This window comes from Lemur catta, chromosome 17 (assembly GCF_020740605.2).
Source record: "Lemur catta isolate mLemCat1 chromosome 17, mLemCat1.pri, whole genome shotgun sequence".
NCBI classification, from domain to species: Eukaryota; Metazoa; Chordata; class Mammalia; order Primates; family Lemuridae; genus Lemur; species Lemur catta.
In genome coordinates, this window is record NC_059144.1 from 6,778,556 (window position 1) to 6,800,222 (window position 21,667).

The 21,667-nt window shown below is 38.8% G+C and overlaps 1 protein-coding gene across 5 annotated transcripts in view; it reads left to right on the forward strand.

The window, feature by feature from the left end:
- The window catches only part of ADD1 (adducin 1), a 98,221-nt gene that overhangs the window by 44,318 nt on the left and 32,236 nt on the right, over nt 1-21,667 (forward strand). For all 5 annotated transcript variants that reach the window (XM_045528212.1, XM_045528211.1, XM_045528208.1 and 2 more), the window contains 3 exons: nt 5,027-5,241; nt 13,143-13,305; nt 21,153-21,304. In XM_045528212.1, the coding sequence (XP_045384168.1) occupies nt 5,047-5,241; nt 13,143-13,305; nt 21,153-21,304 (510 nt within the window). In that variant the 5' untranslated portion in view covers nt 5,027-5,046. The remainder of the gene's footprint in view (nt 1-5,026; nt 5,242-13,142; nt 13,306-21,152; nt 21,305-21,667) is intronic.

The following is a 21,667-nucleotide window of genomic DNA, read 5'->3' on the forward strand; positions in this document are numbered from 1 at the left end:
TTTGGAGAAATCAAGTAGAAAATAATGTTTAAAATTGTTTACAAAAATACTTTATCAATTTGTTGTAAGCTATAAATAGCTCAAAGAAGGAAAAGGTTCTTAATTTCTGGAAAACAAAGCACACACACACAAAAGAAACAGCAGTGTTTTAAACAAAAGACAAAAAATTTAGTTCAGTTTTATGTAATTAATTTTTGTTCTATTTGAGGTTGGGCTAGCAATCCTCACGAACATACCAGTTTTTTTTTTTTTTTTTTAATTAAGCCAATTTCTTTAGAGTCCTTAGGGTATCTAGATGAGGTGTCTAGATATTAAACTTGAAGCATCTTCAGTTAAAGTGGAAGTAGCTTTTAAACAAAAAACAAATGTTAGTATTTGGAATAGTTTATGCTGGAGTTTGTATATCACAAGGTGTGCTTGCAGGGCCTCAGGAAAAAGGTGGTAGCAAATTTCAGTGAGTTCCAGTCAGAAAAATGGAAGAAGAGTTTGAAAACATTTGGAGACTTGTAGCCAGGAAAGAATTCAGGATTTAGTCTAAATTGTATGATCTTTAATGTTATCAGAAACCTGTATGTAAGAGCACTTGTCAGAGTCCTTCTTATGAATTTTCTTGAAGAAGAAAATTCTGGACTGTAGTCAGTTAAAAACTATTTTTAGAGAAGAATTAAAATAATTGTAACAAAAAGTCTTAGAATAGCCATGGTTAAAGAGACAATTGACAGGGAAATTTGCTATTTCTTTGGCACATAACAGTTTAACATAATAATGATAATTAGAGTGGGGACTCACTAGGAGCTCATGGGGTACAGGTTGGAGAAAGAATTCTCACACCAGGAGTAGAATAATTTTGAAGAAACACATTTTAAAGAAATAAAAAGAAAGTTTATTTTACTCCCCAAAAGTGGGAAAGACACGACAGGAAAGAAGGAAAAGAAAGTGTCAGCACAGAGGATAGGAGGCTTGGGGGTTTTATTTGGGGGCAAAGAGAAAGAAAAAAAGTGATTGCAGTCAACTGATGGCAAAATGGCTGTGAAACTGCTGCATGTGCTTTTTTTTTTTTTTTTTTGAGACAGAGTCTCACTTTGTTGCCAGGGCTAGAATGAGTACCGTGGCGTCAGCCTAGCTCACAGCAACCTCAAACTCCTGGGCTTAAGCGATCCTCCTGCCTCAGCCTCCCGAGTAGTTGGGACTACAGGCATGCGCCACCATGGCCGGCTAATTTTTTCTATATATACGTATTTTAGTTGGCCAGATAATTTCTTTCTATTTTTAGTAGAGACAGGTCTTGCTCTTGCTCAGGCTGGTCTTGAACTCCTGACCTTGAGCGATCCACCCGCCTCGGCCTCGCAGAGTGCTAGGATTACAGGCGTGAGCCACCGCGCCGGCCTGCATGTGCTTTTTAATTTTTGTTTTTTTCTTTTCTCTGTAAGGCTGAACTTTATCAAAGTCCTTGACATCTGGTTTTGGCAGGAACTGAGACAAAGGGCTGGAGTGGGAGCTCACACCCCTGTTATTGGTTTAGAGCTCTTCAAGGCTGTGAAAAACGAAACTCTTGGAGATAACAAGTTGAGCCCCAGGTGTTTAATCAAAGAAAACAAAGGGCAGTTGTGCTATGAGTTTTCTCTTCAAAGGGGCAATTATGTGCTGTTAGTTTATTTCTCTTTCTGTTTGATAGTTTATTTTCCGTTGTTAACTACTTGATTAACAAAGCCACTTTTCAATTATTTCTCATACACCAAGACATATCAGAATTTTAGGAATCTCTACAGTTTTGGAACACATATTAATAACATGTTTATACAAATATAAGCCAAAGAAAGTTAAATACTGTTTTATATTTGACAGTGCTTTCTGTGTAGTTTTGGCATACCAAATAAGCTGAATGTGTCTTTCTTAGATGTTATTCAAAAAAACTAGTTTGAGGTCAAAAAGATTGAATTTAAAATTTTGATTTTGACAAATTTGTCAAATATCAAAAGATTAAAACACTTGTCATAAAGCAGAATTACAGATTCCTATAAGATAATAGTCATGTGTTCAGCCAAAGTGATAATTCAAAGATTTTAAAGGCGAAAACTTTACTCTTTAGTAGACAGGAGACTTAATTTCCCAAACAAATACACCTAATAAAGACAAACTGAAAAGCAAGGTAATAAAGAAGGTAAACTGAATCTGTTTCTTTCTCTCTCTCTCCCCCCTCTTTTTTTTTTGTAGTTTACTCAAAAAGTGGAAAAAAATTTGTTTTTATTAATATTACATGAAAATTTTGTTTAAAAGAGTAAACCAATTTTTAAATCTTTGCATTAGTGTATTAAATGTTAAACTTAATTTTAGTAAAAAACCTTACAAACAAATCTGTTTAATCTTAATCGGTCTGACCATAAAGGTAAGATTTCTGTAAGCTTGGAGAAAAAGACATTTGAATCAATTTTTAACGTGTATACATGGGAGCCTTTAGAATGAAAACCTAGCAAAACAGGATTGAGAGGGAGAAGAGAAAGAGGTTAGCAAAGGGAGCCTTGTTATGCAGATAAAGTCCCATAGTTAATAGTCCTCAGGAAGAGTAAAGTAAATGTTTCCTTTTAAAACTTTAATGGTATGGGACTGTCAGTTAATCTTTTTTAGTTTAGGTAAAGGAAAGTCTTGGCGATATTAATGGATATTCCTCTACAAGTGTGAAAAGACATCTGTAGAGATGTGTACAAAGACAGCTTATAGCATGCATCTTAAAATATGTCAAAGAAATATATTTTGTGGTAAGCTATTTTGATTTTTTTTTTTTTTTTTTACTGGCTGGTGTAAAGTTATAGCCACCTGAAAATAAGCCTTAATTCTCAGCTATCAAATTCTAAAATGAAATCCCAGACCAGCTCCTTCCCTGGAGATGGGGCCCAAGCTGAGCCTGCTCTCCATTCTCATGGAAGCAGGAAACTTGCCTTCCTTACCAGAAGCTAGCAAAACTCCTAAAGGAGTTGCATGGCAGAGTAAATCTCAGATCTCAACTGCAAAGTCCAGCAGAGATCCCTGGATCTCTGGAGGGAGGAGCCCAAAACCTCAGTGAATTGCCCAATGGGTCAGAGCGGGTAGGAGCTCTAGCTGGTACCAAGGGACCAATTGGAAAATTGCTACAGGTTAAGAAGGCCAAACTCTTCTCAGAGGTCCCTTTGTGTTTGCCATTTGTTGACCCAAGTAAATGACTGAGGCAAAAAATCTCAGTCAATGGAGGTTTATTAAGCCAACGTTGAGGATGCACCCTGGAAAAACATGAACTGCAGACAAGCTGTGGCTGTCTTTCCGAAGAAGTTGGAACCTTTACCATTTTGAAGGGATACAAAGAGAAAGAAAATAGACAGGGCATGGGGCTGATGAGGCAAAGTGGTTATATTCTTTTGAGGCCCGGGAATTCTACATTTTACATAAAATGAGGACAAAGAAGAGAAAAAGGGAGTAAAGGAAGCATCAATTATGTAGATGTCCCCAGGTAGGTGGAAGAATGTCTGATTCTGTCTTATTTCAGTTCTGTTCCCTGTAAAGATAAACTTGTAATTCATTATTAGTGTGTAAATTGAACATGCTCTAGTTTTAGGTGCCAGACATAGTTACAATTTGTATGCCCTTATGAGAGGCCAGCAAGGAATTTCCTTAATGAATGATCTGGGGCCAGTTCTTCCACAGGTGCCTGAGGCCTTTACCTTCTCTTTTGCATGAGGAGTCTAGTTGGGGTGGCTCTGAGACTTTGATTCCCATTTTACAGTATTGTATAGTTTTTGCTGTGATCCATTTGGAATCAATTTTTGTGTATGATGTAAGGAAGGGGCACCAGTTGTTTTTTTAGCTGCTAATTTAATCAACCCTTCGAAATGCCTACCTTGTTTATCTCTGTTGCTTGAGGAACTGTCACTCACACACCATTGAAACTCTGCCTGTGGCTTCTGAGGCTATTTCTCATCTTGACTCTTCATCCTTTCCTTCTTGTTCTTCATATATTAGAACATTTTTTATTTAGAAACCCACAATATGCAGGAAACTGTTGTAGGTGTTGGTTCTGCTCCCTCTTCTCAATTTATAATCTTCTCTTGGCCATTTTCTTCTCCTCTAGTCCTTTTAACTATCATCTGTATGCTAATTACTCCCAAATGAACACCTCTGCCTTTCACAGAAAGTTTATCTTGAAGTGTAGACCATGTCCAATTAATTTTTGTGCCCAGTACAAAATACCTGGACATAATAGATTCTCAGTAAACACTGCTGTCATGCTTTATGGAACCGGCTTAGAAATTCACACTGTTTGTGTGGTTAGTAAAGGTGCTGCCTAGAGATTTAGTAGTTAAAGATGAACATAATTTAGTGCGTTTGAACATTGTTTTGTATAAAAGACTGGGATTAAAAAGAATGTAAAGTCAGTTGCCATATTAGCAGACTTTTAAATTTGAGCCATCTTGGCATCTTTTTAAGTTATTTGTAAACTGGGGCATTTTAACATTTCTAGTACCTACTATTGTTCTTTGAACCAAAAAGGGGATGTTAATGTGGTATTTCCCATTTGTATGAGTACAGATGTGTGAACAGCTTCTCTTCTGTTGATCTGTTTGAGGAATCCTTTGTAAGACTACTGCTGATACTTTTTGGGAAAAATATCAGAAATCAAATGTCTTCCAAAACAAACTGTGCTGCTGTTAGCAGATCCTGTGTGGAACAAATCATGACTTTCAAGTATCATGTGGTTACAAGTTTAATATTTAGTTCTTGAAGTTAGCAGAGGACATAATTGCTTTGTTACATTGTTCTCTTGTTGTGTTCTGAAGAAAAATGGCCAGGACAAAATATGCCATTGGTTGATGGAAGGGCAGGAGATAGCTTATCAGCCATGTGCTTCTGAGGCCACAAAGAAGCCTTACAGGTCATGGCTCCTACTGTCTATCAGACTGTCCTCCTGAGAAGATGGTATTTGCCAGGGGGATGCGCTCATTTTGAAACACTGTTGGACATTGATTTGTAAACAATTTCTTTTATTTTGTATCTATAGGTACTTAGAAAGATTGTACAATGAATGGTGATACTCGGGCTGCAGTGGTGACCTCACCACCCCCGACCACAGCCCCTCATAAGGAGAGGTACTTCGACAGGGTGGATGAGAACAATCCAGAATACTTGCGGGAGAGGAACATGGCACCAGACCTTCGTCAGGACTTCAATATGATGGAGCAGAAGAAGAGGGTATCCATGATTCTGCAAAGTCCTGTAAGAAGAGATGCTTTTTTTCCGACCAGATGTCATCATCCCTTTTCTGATACTTGAGGTCTTATGCCCTGTTGCATGAGTGGCATAGTCAGTTTATCTTAACACAGCAAATTGATGCCTTGTATATATGTATACGGTTGTTGAAAGAATTCAGTTTAGTTCATATTATCAGATATCAGACATAATACATGGGAAATCTTCAATGTTATAAAAGTTAGGAGGTGTTTATTTTTTGTTTTTACACTTACTAATTCTCCAGAGGGTCTTTATATATTGGGACAATTTCAAAATTACTATTTTCCTCCAAAATACTTAGCTCAGTCCTGGGCATATAGTAGGCCTTAACAGGACCTGATTATTGATTGCTACCTTTAGTTACAGTCAGCATTTTGGGCTATGGTCATGTCCAACTGAGTGCCTTTTGAATTGCATCTTTAGGTAGAATCATTTTGTCTGTGCAGTTTTCTCCTATTGATGCTGTTGCCCTTGTATATTCTTGTTTTTTTTTTTTTGAGACAGAGTCTCGCTCTGTTGCCCAGGCTAGAGTGCCATGGCATCAGCCTATCTCACAGCAACCTCAAACTCCTGGGCTCAAGCAATCCTTCTGTCTCAGCCTCCCGAGAGCTGGGGGTACAGACATGCACCACCATGCCCAGCTAATTTTTTTCTATATATATTTTTAGCTGTCCAGATAATTTCTTTCTATTTTTAGTAGAGACGGGGGTCTTGCTCTTGCTTAGGCTGGTCTTGAACTCCTGACCTTGAGCGATCCTCCCGCCTCGGCCTCGCAGAGTGCTCGGATTATAGGCGTGAGCCACCACGGCCAACCTCTTGTATTTTCTTGACTGCTTTTTTTTTCTCTTTTCTAATCTGTTCTTGCTTTTCTCCTTTATGTTTTTTGGGGGGGTCACTTGGCAGGTATTTATTGATTTTTTTTTTAAAGTGATGTTGACTGCCTCTTATGTGCTATTCAAGGAACTGGGGATTTAGCAGTAAACAAGATATATAAGGCCCTAACTCTAATAGATTTTGTTTTGTTGTTATTATTTTTAAGGTATAGCTTATTATATGCAGTAAAGTACACACATCTGAAGTGTATAGGTGGATGAATTTTGACATATATGTGACACCTCTGTAACCACCCAGATCAAGTCTCATTACATTCAAGTTGAAGGAGATAAACAATAAACAATCAACAGAAGTGCAATGCAGAAAGCAGCGGGATGATTGAGTGTAACAGTGGTCAGAAAAGGCCTCTCTGAGGAGGGAAGATTTAATCTGAACTCTGAATGACAGGAAGGAGCTAGCCATGCAGGGATCAAGAAGAAAAGCATTCCAGTTGTAGGGACCAGCTAATATGAAATTCCAAGGGTAGGGATGAGATTGATGGGCCTGAAGAGTCAAAAAGCAGCCAGTGTGGTTGAGCCTCGGAGATGGCAGAGAGAGAGGTGCATGGAGGTTGGAGAGGGAGGAAGGAGTAAACCCTGAAGGCTGTGTAAGCTGAGATCAGGAGTTTGTATTGCATTCTGCAGGTAATAGAGTCATTGCAGACAGGGGAAGGACATGACAGAGTTTTAAGGAAATCGCTCTGGTTTGTTATAGAGAGAGCATTGGCTGGGGCAAGAGGGAAAACTGTCTTCCAAACATGAGATAGTGGCAGCTTGGCCAGGGTGGTGGGAGTTGAGAGGGGAGAGGTGAGTGCTCCCTTGATTTTCATTTTGTAGGTCACGTGAATAGGACTTGCTGATGCATGGGATGGAAGAAATGAGAGGAAAAAAAAGAATCAGGCTGACATCCAGACTTTTGGCTTGAACAGTTTTCCTACATAAAAGCAATAAGAAACTAAGTAAAAATGACTAGGGATAGAGTTAAGAAACTAAACTTATAGCACCTAGTGTGTGCCAGGCACTGTGCTGGGCACTGAGGATACAAAGAGTGAGTAAAGCCTCTGCCTACATGATGTTTAGAACATAATAAGCAAATGAGCACCTAAATGTTACTGGTCTAAGTGCAGCATGGGATCCTGGAACGGAGAAAGGACATAGACTGACACAATCCAAGTAATGTCTGGGATTTCATTAATAGTAATGTACCACTTGGCAGATATACCATGGTAATGTAAGATGTTAACAGTGAAGGAAACTGGGAAGTCTCCATTCAAATGCAACTTTTCTGTACATCTAAAATTATTCCAAAATACAAAGTTTATTTGAAAAAAGTTGCTGGTGCTGCAAAGGAAGTATATACCAACATCACGTGGGTCAGTTCAGGACCCAGAGTGTTTCCATAGCAACGTCATGGAGCAGGTGATGCTTAGGTAATCATTACAGAAGTTAGGGAGGATTGTTATTTACTTGGTTTTCAAATGGGGAAACAGTGCTCAGAGTAAGTACTTACCCAGCTCCTAAATGTCAAGTCCACTACTTCCATTACCATCCTTAAATTGGAAATTAAAATTTTGCCTTAAAGGCAATTCTGTTTTGAGAACTAAAAATTAGCCAGGTGAGGTTGTGTGCATCTGTAGTCCCAGCTACTTGGCAGGCTGAGCAGGAGGATCACTTGAGCCCAGGGATTCAGGGTTATGAGCTATGAGCACGTTATTGTGCTTCTGCCTAGGTGACAGAATGAGACCCCATCTCTTTAAAAACAATTCATACATACATACAAAAATATTTTATGCTTACCAGAATCTGTTTTTGAACATCACTTTTAACAGCATAAAATTGGCAGCACAATGGGATATACTAAAAATGTGTTTTGTTTGCCTCTGTAATGAATCCTTCTGTTTCCTCCTTGTACTTCACTGCTAGTAATACCAAGTACTTTTAGCTCACTTGCCTGCACTGTAGTTTGTAGCATCTCCCCTCACAGTGCCCTTCCTTTGCCTGTGTCTCACTAACCTTCAGTCCTGTCCCCATCCCTGGGTACATTCTTGTTCATCCCTCAGAGCCCTTCGACATTTCCTTGAAGTCATCCCTGAGTGGAAGTAATCCTTCCTTCTGTGCACTGTGTATATCATTTGTACATAATGGGACGATTGCAGGACTTGCTGTATACCAAACATTTGCTAAGTGATTTATTGACCTTCTTTATTTTATTTTGCTCTATACATGGGTGGTGTGACACTATTTTATAGATAAAGAATGTGAGGCTCAGAGAGGTGAACTTTTATCCATTCACTTATCAAATAATTAAGTTCCTTATACATATCAAGCACCTGTCCTAAACACTAGAGATAAAGCATTAAACAAGACCGAGAAACATTTTTAAAGCACAGGTGTTGGATTTTCTGCCATCTGATTTTGTTGATAGATCAGGAGAAAGATAGATGGCATAGTTTTTAGTGCCTAGAGCCAGACTGCCTGGGTTTCAGTCTTGGCTCCATCATTTAACAGCTTTGTGACTTTGGTCAAGTTTCCAAACTTCTCCATACCTCAGTTTTTCCACCTAAAACATAGGAATGGTAATAGTACTGCTTACCTCTTAGCGTTGCTATGAAGATCAAGTGAATGAATATATGTAAAGCTCTTTGCATAGCATCTGGGCTGGGCACAGCGGCTTACACCTATAATCCCAGCAACATTGGGAGACCAAGGTAGGAGGATTGCTTGAGGCCAGGAGTTTGAGGTTAGTGAGCTATGATCATGGCACTGCACTCCAGCCTCAGTGACAGATGGAGACCCTGTCTATACAAACAAACAAACAATAAAAAAGAAAGAAAAAAGAATAGCATCTAGAGCATAGTACAATGCAGTGTTAACTTTAATTCTTTTTACTTTAGGTTAATGGTGGAGTGGAGAAAGAGAGGGTTCTTAGAGAAGACTGCAAGGTTTTAGGCCTGAGCTATTGGAAACAAGTTAGCATTAACTGAGATGTGGAAGACTAGGGGAGGAGCAGGTGTGGTGGGAGGGAAACTCAGGAGTTCCAGTTTTAGCAATCTCCAACAGAAGTTGGATTTCTTTGTTTGGAATTTAGGGAGAGATCTATCTAGGCAAAGATCCCAACTTGGGAATCCTCAGTACATCAGTGTGTGTAGATGAGCTCACCAAGGGAGTGAGTGTTGGTATAGAAGAGGACTGTACTCTTGGACAATGAGACATTTATATTTTGAGAGAGGAGGAAGAACTAGCAAAAGCTTGAGAAGGAGCAGATAATGACGTCAGAAGAAAATCAGGAGAAGCCAAGTAAAGAAAGTCATTCCACAGGAGGAAGAGGCCAGCTGTGTCAAGTGTTTAACGACAGGCCAGGAAAGTGAAGACTAGTTTGTTGGATTTAACAGTGGGTGGGTTTTTGGTGATCTTGAGGAACATGGCAGATGGGAGTAAAAGGCAGATTCAGTGGACTCAAAAGAAAATATGAGGAGACAACAAAAATAGGCTGTTCTTTTGAGGCCTTTTGCTTATTTCTGTGCAAAGAGGCAATAGTTGGAGGGGGATGTAAGATTGAAAACATAATTTTTCCTGTAAGATGGATGAAATGATAATGTATTTGCATGCTGATGGGAATATCCAATAGAGAGAGAAAATCTGATGACCCAGGAGATGACACGAGGTTCCTGAGTAGGCAAGGGGGTGGCGATGGGGTAAGATCCAACACACAGGTGGAGGGGTTGATTTTGGAGATAGGAAGGCAGACTCTGTGGGCACAGATGCCAATAGTTGGGTAAATTTGAGAGGGAACTTGGGAAAGTTCTCTTCTTCTTCTTTTTTTTTTTTAGGCAATTTGTTAGAAACACGCAGAATTATTTCCTTATCTCAAGGTGGCTTCCCCTCTCCACCTGGAACACTCCATACCTCTCAGCAGCTCCCTGCTCTCCCAGGAGCCCATGCAAGTGAGGGGCCCTGAAGCTTAAGATCCATTAGTTTCACGTAAACCTGCCACCTACCATCTGGTCTGAGTAGACCTTCCAGGCTAGCTAGCATGTCATCTATCTCTGTGTCCCTTGCATCCACCTCAGGACCTAGCACTGGGCGTTGCTTGGAATGTGTTGTGGACTGAAAGTTTTGAGTCCTGAAGGCTCCTCAGTTTGATCTAAGGACACAAGCAGTTTCAAGAATGGTGTGACAAGGCTGAATGAAAGAAAACAAGGTGGTGTGACTGGGAGTGGATTCCTCCCTTCTGCTGGTGAGGGCACAGCCTTTGACTTCGACATAGCCTGATGTAAAGCCCTGCTCAAGGTCATGTTCCAACGGCTGCCTTCTCTCCTACTGGCCAGCCTACTCCGGGGAGAGCAGAGAGGGCCTTGTGAAACTTGATTAGCTCATGTTCTCATTTTGGGGACCCAATAGAAGGTAGAGTGTAGAAGACTCTCAAACTTGGGAAAGTTTTTTTCTGACAGGTTCTCTATTCACAGTGAAATGGCAAGGGGAGTCATCCATTGAGAATGGGCACAGGGAGTAGTATAGCAGGTTGGAGGAGAGAGACGTGTGAAGAGTAGGAGAGGGAACGGGCAAGGAAAGTGTAGTATGGTCTTTGGGTTCAGGTGAAGGGTACACTTGAGGTCTGTGGTCATGAAGTTACAGTGAGGCAGGCAGCGCGTTGTGTGGGCTGGTCTTTGTTTTTCCCTTCCAGCCACTTGGTATAGCATGAGTAGAAGGGAGGAAGAGTTGAATTTAACCAGGGTTTTGCCAGGTGAAGTGGTAGAGTTGAAGGTATAAGCAAGGGAATGGTTACAGTGTTATCATTGCAGTGGATCTAAGCCAGATGAAAGAGGTCAGGACAGAGCAGGTAAGGGGGGTGGTCAGAAGGGTTTTTAAAGGGTCACGAATAGACGGCAAATAGAGTGAGCTGGACGCCAGGTTGGGGTGGTTGGAGAGCACGTACTTGGCTTTGAGATTGAAGAGGGGCACAGTTACTAGGAATGAATAGGTCTAGGGCTTGACCATGGAAGTGGGAGACTGAGGTAAGTTGGATAGACAGCAGAGTCATCAGAGGAGAGGAAGTCTGGAAGCTGAGAGGTAAGGACGTGGATGTTCAACATCAGGAGTTATGATCAAAGTAGCACGCATGGTTGTTAGGCTAGTGGGTAGAGCCAGATGCTGGGGTCCAGATGGGTGGCCCTAGGCTCTCACTCATCACTGCTGAGCTCAGTTCTGTGCTGTGCATCCTTACTGCATATAGAGGTCATCTGGAATGCTGTTGATTCATAAGGCTCCTGTACTGTGGTTTCTTTTAGTGATTTCCTTGCTAAGCTTTAAGTTCCGTCTTATCATTTACACATTCTTAGTGCCTAAAACAGTCCCTGGTACTTAGTAGTGTGTGTTGAATTAGGCTTTCCATAGATATGTATGTGGATTTGAAAACCATTGAAATAGATTGCTTGAATTTTCAGACTGAGAACGGGTGAGGGCAGGAAGCTTGTTTAATTCAGCTTTTACATCCCCTGTGACCAGCATTGTCTGTGATGTTTAGTAGACACCGTCTATCTCTTTATCTATATTTATCTTTATCTGTGCATATATGCAGCTGGGTGTGGTGGTGCATACCTGTAGTCTCAACTACTCAGGAGGCTGAGCTGGGAGGATCACTTGAGCCCAGGAGCTCGAAGTTGCAGTGAGATATGATTGGGCCACCGCATTCTAGCCTGGGTGATAAGGCAAGACCCTGTCTCAAAAAAGTAAAATAGAAAAATAGAAAAACAAAAAATCTATGTATCAGTGCATTGTGCATTGATAACAAAGATGGCTAAATAATCACGTTTTGGTAATTTTTTTTTATTTCTGGCTTACAGTCAAAGCATCTCCCAGCTTTTCCTTTCTTCATAGACTACCACAGAATATGATTTGTGGCATTATTTATCATGATTTGGTAGACACAGGCTCCTCAGAGGGCTCTTGACTGACATTCTTTTCTACGATTGAGTTAACAGCAATATATTTGTTTGTTGTATGCCTTTCCCAAGTGATAGGTATACTTAGACTGTCCCTTGGCAATATCCTGCAATATCTTTTCAACTCAACCAATGGAAAACTAGGAATAAGTTTAATATGGAATCATCCAGAGTCCTGGAGCACGTATAATCAGACATGGATCATCATCCAGTGAACCCGTATTTTCATATTAAGAGATCACTCATAACTATTTGACAAGGAGATGTATATTTCTTTGTTGGATATGTGAAAAAATTATTTTAGGACAGTTTGGGGAAACTATAAATTATCTTTATTGTCACAATAGTGACTTTATATTAAAATCTCCATCAATCTAATTGGACTTCTTTTGCCTAATTTAGGATTATTTGATAAAAGATGGATGTTTTAGGGTTCCTTTTTTCACTTTTAAAAAGTAATTTGAAACATATTTTGAAGAAAATACTGAAAAGCACAAATTCGAATATGAAAGTATTTCTGTCACTAAGAGAATTATAATTAATATCTTGATGTATTTACTTTTAATCTTTTTCTATTCTTAGATATGTATTCACTCTTATAAAAAACTTTATATTGCTTTATAACATTTTTTACTCAAGAATATATCAAGAGCAATCTTATGCCATTTAATTTTTGGGGGGTTTTCCTGTTGAATGCATGCATAGAATGCCCAGTGTATTTAATCAGTCCTCTGTTGTGTGAAATGTAGGATATTTTTTCCTTTTATCAGTAATTCTGGAATGAACATCCTAATGAATAAATCTTTTAGCACATTCTGGTTATTTCCTTAAAATAAATTCCTAGGAATAGAATTCCTCTTAACAGTTTTAAGTGTGTATATTGTTAAATTACTTTCCAGAAAAGAATGTATGAGTTTATACTTCCAACACTAATGTATGAGAATATCCACTTGCCTGTTCAACACTGAATGAAAACAAAAAATTGGTCTTTGCAATAGCTTCTTCTATCTTCCAACACCCCAAGGAATAGAAAAGAAATGGTTTCTCACTGTTTTAATATGCCTTTTATTAGGCTTTCTGTGAAGAACTGGAATCAATGATACAGGAACAATTTAAGAAGGGGAAGAATCCCACAGGTCTGTTGGCATTACAGCAGATTGCAGATTTTATGACCACGAATGTACCGAATGTCTACCCAGCAGCTCCACAAGGAGGGATGGCTGCCTTAAACATGAGTGAGTAGTTCTTGACTTTTTATATATGCTCTGCAATTTCCCAGGTAAAATTTCTTGAAGAATGCTCATGTGAAATAGATAGGCATGCAACTGTCTATTACACAGAGTTGAGTATTTTGAAAGTTAATGTGCTTTAGTTATAGTAAAAGATAGGCTGTAAATCTAAAAATGTCTTGAATGTCAGTGAGTCACTTATAAGTCAGTGAGACTCTGTTATTTCCAAGGTGGATGACTTCTTTTTTTTTTTTTTGAGACAGAGTCTCACTCTGTTACCCGGGCTAGAGTACCATGGCGTCAGCCTAGCTCACAGCAACCTCAAACTCTTGGGCTCAAGCCGTCCTCCTGCCTTAGCCTCCCGAGTAGCTGGGACTACAGGCATGCGCCACCATGCCCGGCTAATTTTTCTATATATATTTTTAGCTGTCCATATAATTTCTTTCTATTTTTAGTAGAGACAGGGTCTCGCTCTTGCTCAGGTTGGTCTCGAACTCCTGAGCTCAAACAATCCACCCGCCTTGGCCTCCTAGAGTGCTAGGAATACAGGCATGAGCCACCATGCCCGGCCTGGCAGATGACTTTTTATGTGGCTTCTCAGACCTTTTGTGAATTAAAATAAACTAATCAGAAATAATGCTTGGGAGTAGCACATCACTTTTGCCTGAATTCATTTCAGCCAAGCCAATGTTTTATACCCACCAGCATTTCTTTCTTTCTTTTTCTTTTTTTTTTTTTGAGACAGAGTCTTGCTTTGTTGCCCGGGCTAGAGTGCCATGGCCTCAGCCTAGCTCACAGCAACCTCAAACTCCTGGGTTCAAGCAATTCTCCTGCCTCAGCCTCCTAAGTAGCTGGCACTACAGGCATGCTCCACCATGTCCGGCTAATTTTTTTTCTATATATTTTTAGTTGTCCAGCTAATTTCTTTCTATTTTTAGTAGAGACGGGGTCTCACTCTTGCTCAGGCTGGTCTCGAACTCCTGACCTCAAGTGATCCACCCACCTCGGCCTCCCAGAGTGCTAGGATTACAGACGTGGGCCACCGTGCCCGGCCCCCACCAGCATTTCTTACCTACCATCCTCACGGCTGCTTGAAAACTAGTGAGAAACAGAAACATTCTGAAAGAAAAGCCAGAGGAAAATGTTGGATGAGTGAATGTGAGCAAAGAACGTTTAGCTGTGCAAGGGTGGAGGTTTGCTGTGTCTGTTGAATTTGTGTTAACATGACAAGGTGGAGCCCAGGGTGACTTGAGCATCATCTAATCTGACCTGTTGTGTTGTGTCCTGGATCAGTCTCTGATGGGTCTGGTTGGATAGTCAGAGTTGGTTTCCATTAGATCATTTGACATTTGCCATTTTCCTCTCTCTTCCTTAGACATTAACTGACATTCACCAGATGTGTGATATATAATTAATGTCTACAGAGTATTAAGAATCACGTTCAATTTACTAACTCAAACCTCCATCCTGAAATCAAATGGCTGCCAGTAAGGTTTTCATGTGGATTCTTAATGGATTTCAGTGACATTTGATAGGAATTAGATAATAAAAGAATACATTTTACTTGTACATTGTCTTTTAATCAGAGATAAGGAAATTTTATTTCAGTAAGGCCACACATGAAAAAAGGAAGAAAGAAGAGATGGAAGGAAGAAATCTAATTAGTCTTAGTTGTATCTAATAGTTTATTTCCTAAAAGTAAGAATTTAAAAATGAATTTTTAACCTTTTTTGTAAAATATAACTTACAGAAAACGGCATGGAACAAATGATGTATAGCTTATGAATAATTTTACAATGAATACAATTATAATCACCACCCACATCAAGAAATAAAGGTTTTACCTGTCTCTACAAAAAATAGAAAAATTAGCTGGGCATAGTGGTGTGTGTCTCTAGTCCATACTGAGGAGTCTGAGGCAGGAGCATCACTTGAACCCAAAAGTTTGAGGTTGCAGTGAGCTCTGATGATGCCCAGGGCGACAGAGTGACACCCTGTCTCAAAAAAAAAAAAAAAAGAAAGAAAGAAAGAAAGAAAAGGTTTATCAGTCCGTTGTCCTATCCCCCGCCGCTGCCGCCATTGCCTTTTTTTTGGAGACAAGGTCTTGCTCTGTGGTCCTGGGTAGAGTGCGGGGGCATCATAGTAGCACTGCAACCTCAAACGCCTGGGCTCAAGCTGTCTTCCCTCCTTGGCCTCCCAAGTAGCTGGGACTACAGGCATGTATGATGACACCCAGCTAATTTTTCCATTTTTAGTTCAGAAGGCTCTCACTCTTGCTCAGGCTTAGAACCACTGTCTTGACTTACATAGTATTCATTCCCTGCTTTTCTTTATAGTTTTATTACCAAAATAATCATCCCTAAATATTATGGCTTAGTTTTTGTCTATTTTTACTTAACATCTCTTAAACCTTTTCTAAACCAGAAGTTACCCCCCATTGTTCTTTTTTCCTCTTACATTTTGAATGTGAAGAAAATGGGTTTGTTGACTTACAGAGTTTCCTACAGTCTGAATTTTGCTGATTCCATTTGCATGGTGCTGCTAGCATGTTCTTTTGTCTTCTGTATTTACAGTAAATTGGCACTTGGATGTAGAAGCTTGACTGTCCTTTGGTTCAGTTTTTTGGCAAGACTACTTCATAGGCAATACTGTGTTCTGTCAGGAGGCACATAAGCTGGTTGCTTCGCTTTGTGGTGTTAGGAGCCACTGATGCTCAATGTCTAGATTTAGTAACTTAATAAGGATTCCAAGATGATGATATTTTAATTCTATCATTCCTTCTATATTTATTAGCTAAAATATTTCCATAAGGGGAAACTTCCCCTCAAATCCTTTGGTTACCCAGTGGTACAGGAAAGGCAGCATTCTTTTTCAAAATAATAAATTGGTTTCCAACTGTTCTTCAAAGGTGGCCAATTAGTTTGTATTTTTTAGTATCATTTGATTTCATAGATTTAGTTAATATGTTTCAAATCATTGCAGTTACTATCCGTTTTGCTGCTCAAATTTTTCCATTTTTGACAAGTGGGAGCGTCTTGAGGTTAACTCCAGAGCCTTGAAGTTTTTGTAGCCTCCTTGCTATCTCCCATGGAGAAATGTTCTAGACTCATTTTGTACATTTCCCTCTTCAGATCTGGAATCAGCCATTTCTCTAAGAAACCTTGATTTCTTTTTGTGGGAAATGCAATTTTATTTTGGGTACTGGGAATGCTCGTTGCTGCTGGGTTGGTCATTCTTTCTAGATCTTTTTTGTGGATGGAATTAGGAAATATATATTACCTCATGAGTTTATACTGATACTTCCAATTAAAATTTTGTACTAAGGGTTTTTTACTAAACCATATCTGTCTAATGTTTGTTCTCCTTCCTTTCACACCAAATTCTGTTTCTCAAGGATACTCAATGACAAAACCATAATACTACATAGTTAGTTATTCATTTGTTTTTTCCCAAATTACTACGCACAATACTAATAATTTACCAATACTATATTATTTCTCCATTCTCTCCTGTTTTAAAATTGTTGTGCACTTATGTCACCAGAGCGCATACTGTCACATGGTATTATTTCCCCCCTTACAACACTCATTTAGTGCTATCATTAGTAGCTTGATTCTTTAATATATACTTAATGCTTACCACCAGTCCTTATGTCAGTGTTTTCCAAGTCATTTTAGTTGTCTGAAGTTTGTTTGTTTTTTTTAATTAATTTTTTTTTTCACTAATTTCTTTCTATTTTTAGTAGAGACGGGATCTCGCTCTTGCTCAGGCTGGTCTCGAACTGCTGAGCTCAAGCAATCCTCCCGCCTCGGCCTCCCAGAGTGCTAGGATTATAGGCATGAGCCACCGTGCCCAGCCTGTCTGAAGTTTTTTATAGTAGATTTCTCAGAAAACACTTGTGGGAATGGTATTCTCTGAGTTCTTGCGTGCTGTGGCTTTTATATGTCATTTAATTTGGTTTGGTTAGTTTGAGTATAAAATCCTTGGCTCATATTTTCCTTTTTTATGTATCTTAAATACATAATTCATTTCTCTCTGGCCCAAAGCATTGCTATTAAAATTTGAAGACAATCTTCCCATATAAGTGACTTGGTCTCTTTTCCTGGATACTCAAAAATATTTTTCTTTTTCTTTAGAATCCAGTAATTTTACCAGAATATGGCTTAGTTTTGGTCATTCTAGGTTAATTTCAGATTTTCTTGATTTGATTTTTGGTATTTTTTTCTTTCTTTGCTTTTGTTTTCTTCTTCAGGGATTCCTGTTATACGCACATTGGATTTTCTTTGCCTGTCTTCTATAGCTGTCACTTTTTCTCAAGTCTTTCTTTATCTCTCTCTTCATTTCTTTATGATTTAAAAAAATTTTCTTTTCACTTTCTTTTCTCCTAGATGTTATCTGTGTGTTTTTTATCTTCTTATATAACTTCTAGTTTAGTATTTTTAATTTTTTTTAGAGACAGGGTCTCACTCTGTCAACCCAGGCTGGGGTACAGTGACCTGATCACAGCTCACTGCAACCTCAAACTCCTGGCCTCAAGCAATCCTCCTGCCTCAGCTTCCCAAAGTGCTAGAAATACAGGTGTGCACCACACCCAGCCTCTAATTACTTTTATGTTCTAATACCTCATTTCTGAATTTTTCTAATTCTATATAATGTTTTTTCATATCTTATTTTGTTAATGCTTTTAAATTATTGTGAAATGTGACTAATAAACGTAACTACTTTGTAAAAAAAAGGAAAAAATTGTGAAATAATAGGTTATAGTTTTCATCTATTTTGTAGATGTCTTTTCTGCTTTTGTTATCTGTAGGGATGTTATTCTGCTCATTATTTTCTTATAATAACTTTTGTATGGTATTTGATAATGATATTTTCCTGTTCATTTTTATATGAAATTAGTTTTCATGAAGGAGGCTAGTTCAGGAAAACTTTTCTTTTCTTTTTTGGGAAAACTTTTCTAATGTAATTGCTTTAGGGTCCCCTCTTCTGTTGTTTTTGCAAAGTCTTAACAAGTATGGCAGCTTTTTAAATGAAATCTGGTTCTGTTCTTTTCCTTTGCTGTTATCTGAACCTCTTGTTTCCTTTTCTTGTTAGTCCTGTGCTACTGTTTGGATTCTAATTTCCACAAATTTCTCAGTGTGAGACTTTGACCTGAAGCAAATTTTGGTTGGTTAGTTTGGAAAATTTGTAGGGATTAAAGTGTGCAGAACTCTTCTTGGTTTCGGCTCCTGTTCTCAGGTTGACCCTTTGAGCTTTCCAGTGAGTTCTTGTTGGTTCTTTGGGGAATCTCAAGTCTGAAATGATCTGTGGCTTTTCTTAGTGTCTTCCTACACAGATGATGATACTACTCACTCTGCCTTTGTTATCCCTACCCACTTATATTTTCAGTTTTGTGGGTCCACCTTGTTAGTGTTGTTGTGGATATCATCCTTGGGTTTTTGGTTTAGCTAAAGCCACAACTAGACCCTAGTTACTCTAGTTAACTTTTAAAAATGTTTTGTAAAAAAAAATAATAATAATATGTATATATTTTTTAAAGAGATGGAGTCTTGCTATGTCCCTCAGGCTGGAGTGCACTGGCTATTCACATGCTGATTATAGCATACTATAACCTTGAACTCCTGGACTCAAGCGATCTGCCCACCTCAGCCTTCCAAGTAGCTGGGACTACGGGCACAAACCACCTCGGCCTGCTTCTAGTTACTTTTTGTCAAGGTTGGGAGAAGGATTTAGGAAGATCTAAAAACTATGTTGTCACACCCACTGTCTTCTGAAAATCTTCTAAAAAACAATTTTTAAAAATTAAAAATCTGGGCCAATGATGGTGGCTCACACCTGTAATCCCAGCACTTGGAGGCTGAGCCAGGAGGATCATTTGAAGCCAGGAGTTAGAGACCAGCCTGGTCAACATAGTGAGACTCTGTCTCTACAAAAAAAAATTTTTTTTTTAAATTAGCTGAGTATGGTAGCACACATCTGTAGTCATAGCTGCTTGGGAGAATTGCCTGAGCCCAGGAGTTCAAGGTTACAGTGAGCTATGATCATGCCACTGCACTCCAGCTGGGCAGCAGAGCGAGACTCTATTTCTAAAATGAATGAGTCAAATATAGCAATATAGAAAGAGGATAATATGTCATGATCAAGTGGGGTCATTCAGTTAAACACTTTTTCTTCCTTTCCAATGTTTTTTTCCTTGCCTTATTGCATTGGCTAGAACCCTCAGTGCAATATTCAGTAAGAGTGCAAGAATTTACATCCTTACATTGTTCTCAGTCTTAGGAGGAAAACATTCAGTCTTTCATCATTATGCTTGATGTCAGTGGTAGATTTTTTAAGATACCCTTTATCAAGTTGAGATGTTCTCGTCTATTCCTAATTTGTTGAGAGCTTTCTTCTGAATGGATGTTGAATTTTGTGAAATGCTTCTTCTCTATTAAAATGATCACATTTTTTTCTTTAGTTTGATATGGTGAATTATGTTGATTGGTTTTCGAATGCTGAACTAACCTTTCATTCTTGAGATAAATCCTTTTGTTATGATGTATTTTTTTAATATATATATTGCTGGATTATTTGCTAAAATTTCATAAATTACTTTTTAGTCTATATTCATGAGAGATATCGGTCCGTTTTTTTCTTGTAATGTCTTGTACTGTAATATCTATCTTTGTGTGGTTTTGGTATCAAGGTAGTCCTAGGCCTCACAGAATGAGTTAGAAAGTGTCCTGACAGAGTATATGGAATTTTCTGGAAGAGTTTATATAAAATTGGTATTATTTCTTCCTTAAATATTTTACAGTTAAGTCATCTGGGCCTAGAGTTTTCTTTGTGGGAATGGTTTTAACTGTAATTTTAGCTTAATAGAAATAGGGCGATTCAGGGTATCTATTTCTTCTGGAGTGAACTTTGGTAGCTTGTTATCTTTCGAAGGATTTGTCTGTTGCATCTAAGTTAAAAAAACTGGCTGGCAAAGTTGTTCACATTATCCCTTTATTATTTCTTTTTTTTTTTTTTTTCAGCGACTACCCTCTGCACCGCCAAAGGTGGCACAGAGAGCAGCCCCTTTATTCTTATAATGTCTGTAGGATATGTAGTGATGTCCTCTCTCCACCTCTCCATATGGATTATTTCTGTCTCCTCTCTTTTGTTGATAAGTCTCTGGATAAAGGTTTATTTTATTATTTTTATTTATTTTTAATCTTCTCAGAGAACCAGCTTTTGTTTTAATCAAAAAACCTTTAAGAAATCTTTTCTCCTTTCCAAATATATATGTTTATTACTGTAAATTTTCTTTTAAGCATGCTCTACTGCATCCCACAAATTTGGCTACATTTTTATTATTGATTTCTAAGTTAATTATATTAACATTGGAGAACATGGTCTTTATGAAATCATCTTTGAAGTTTTCAAGAATTTATGGCCTAATGTGGAAGATGAATATCTCAGAACCATTATTATTTGTTTTACATTTGATGAGAAATATTAATATTTGAGGCTTTTTTTTTTTTGAGATAGGGTCTTGCTCTGTTGCCCAGGTTGGAGTGCAGTGGAATGATCATAGCTCACTGTAACCTTGAACTCCTGGGCTGAAGCAGTCTTCCAGCCTCAGCCTCCCAAGTGGCTGGGATTACAGGCAAGAGCCACTGTGCCAGCTTGAGGCTTTTTTTTTAAATAGAGAATGGGATCTTGCTATGTTGCCCATGCTAGAGTGCAGAGATTCACAGGTGCAATCATGGCACACCCAGCCTTGAACTCCTGGCTTGAAGTGATCCTCCCACCTCAGCGTCCTGGGTAGCTGGGACTATAGACACACGCCACTATTCCCAGCTGAGTTTTGTTTTTCTTTGTTTCAGGTCTTGGTATGGTGACTCCCGTGAACGACCTTAGAGGATCTGATTCGATTGCATATGACAAAGGGGAGAAGTTACTGCGATGTAAATTGGCAGCGTTTTACAGACTAGCAGATCTCTTTGGGTGGTCTCAGCTTATCTACAATCATATCACAGTGAGTATTAAATGAGGTGATAGCTGGATGATATGAAACATTTTGTGTCTGGCACCACCTCTTTCCATTTAGCAGGCTGAGCTTCTGTAAACCTTGGGAAACCTCTTCTGATTCCTGTCTACAGAGTATAATAATCTGAGAATTAGCCAGTTTGGGTTAGAAGTTATGAGAACAGTAGTTCTTTAAAACTTCTTTTTTGCGTGCTAATGTGATAAATGAGTGTTTATCAAATTATAGGCAGTTTCTAAAATTCTTTTTAGGTTTAAAAACCTAAGAATGGGGCCAGGCGTGGTGGCTCACACCTGTAATCCTAGCACTCTGGGAGGCTGAGGCGGGAGGATTGCTCGAGGTCAGGAGTTCGAG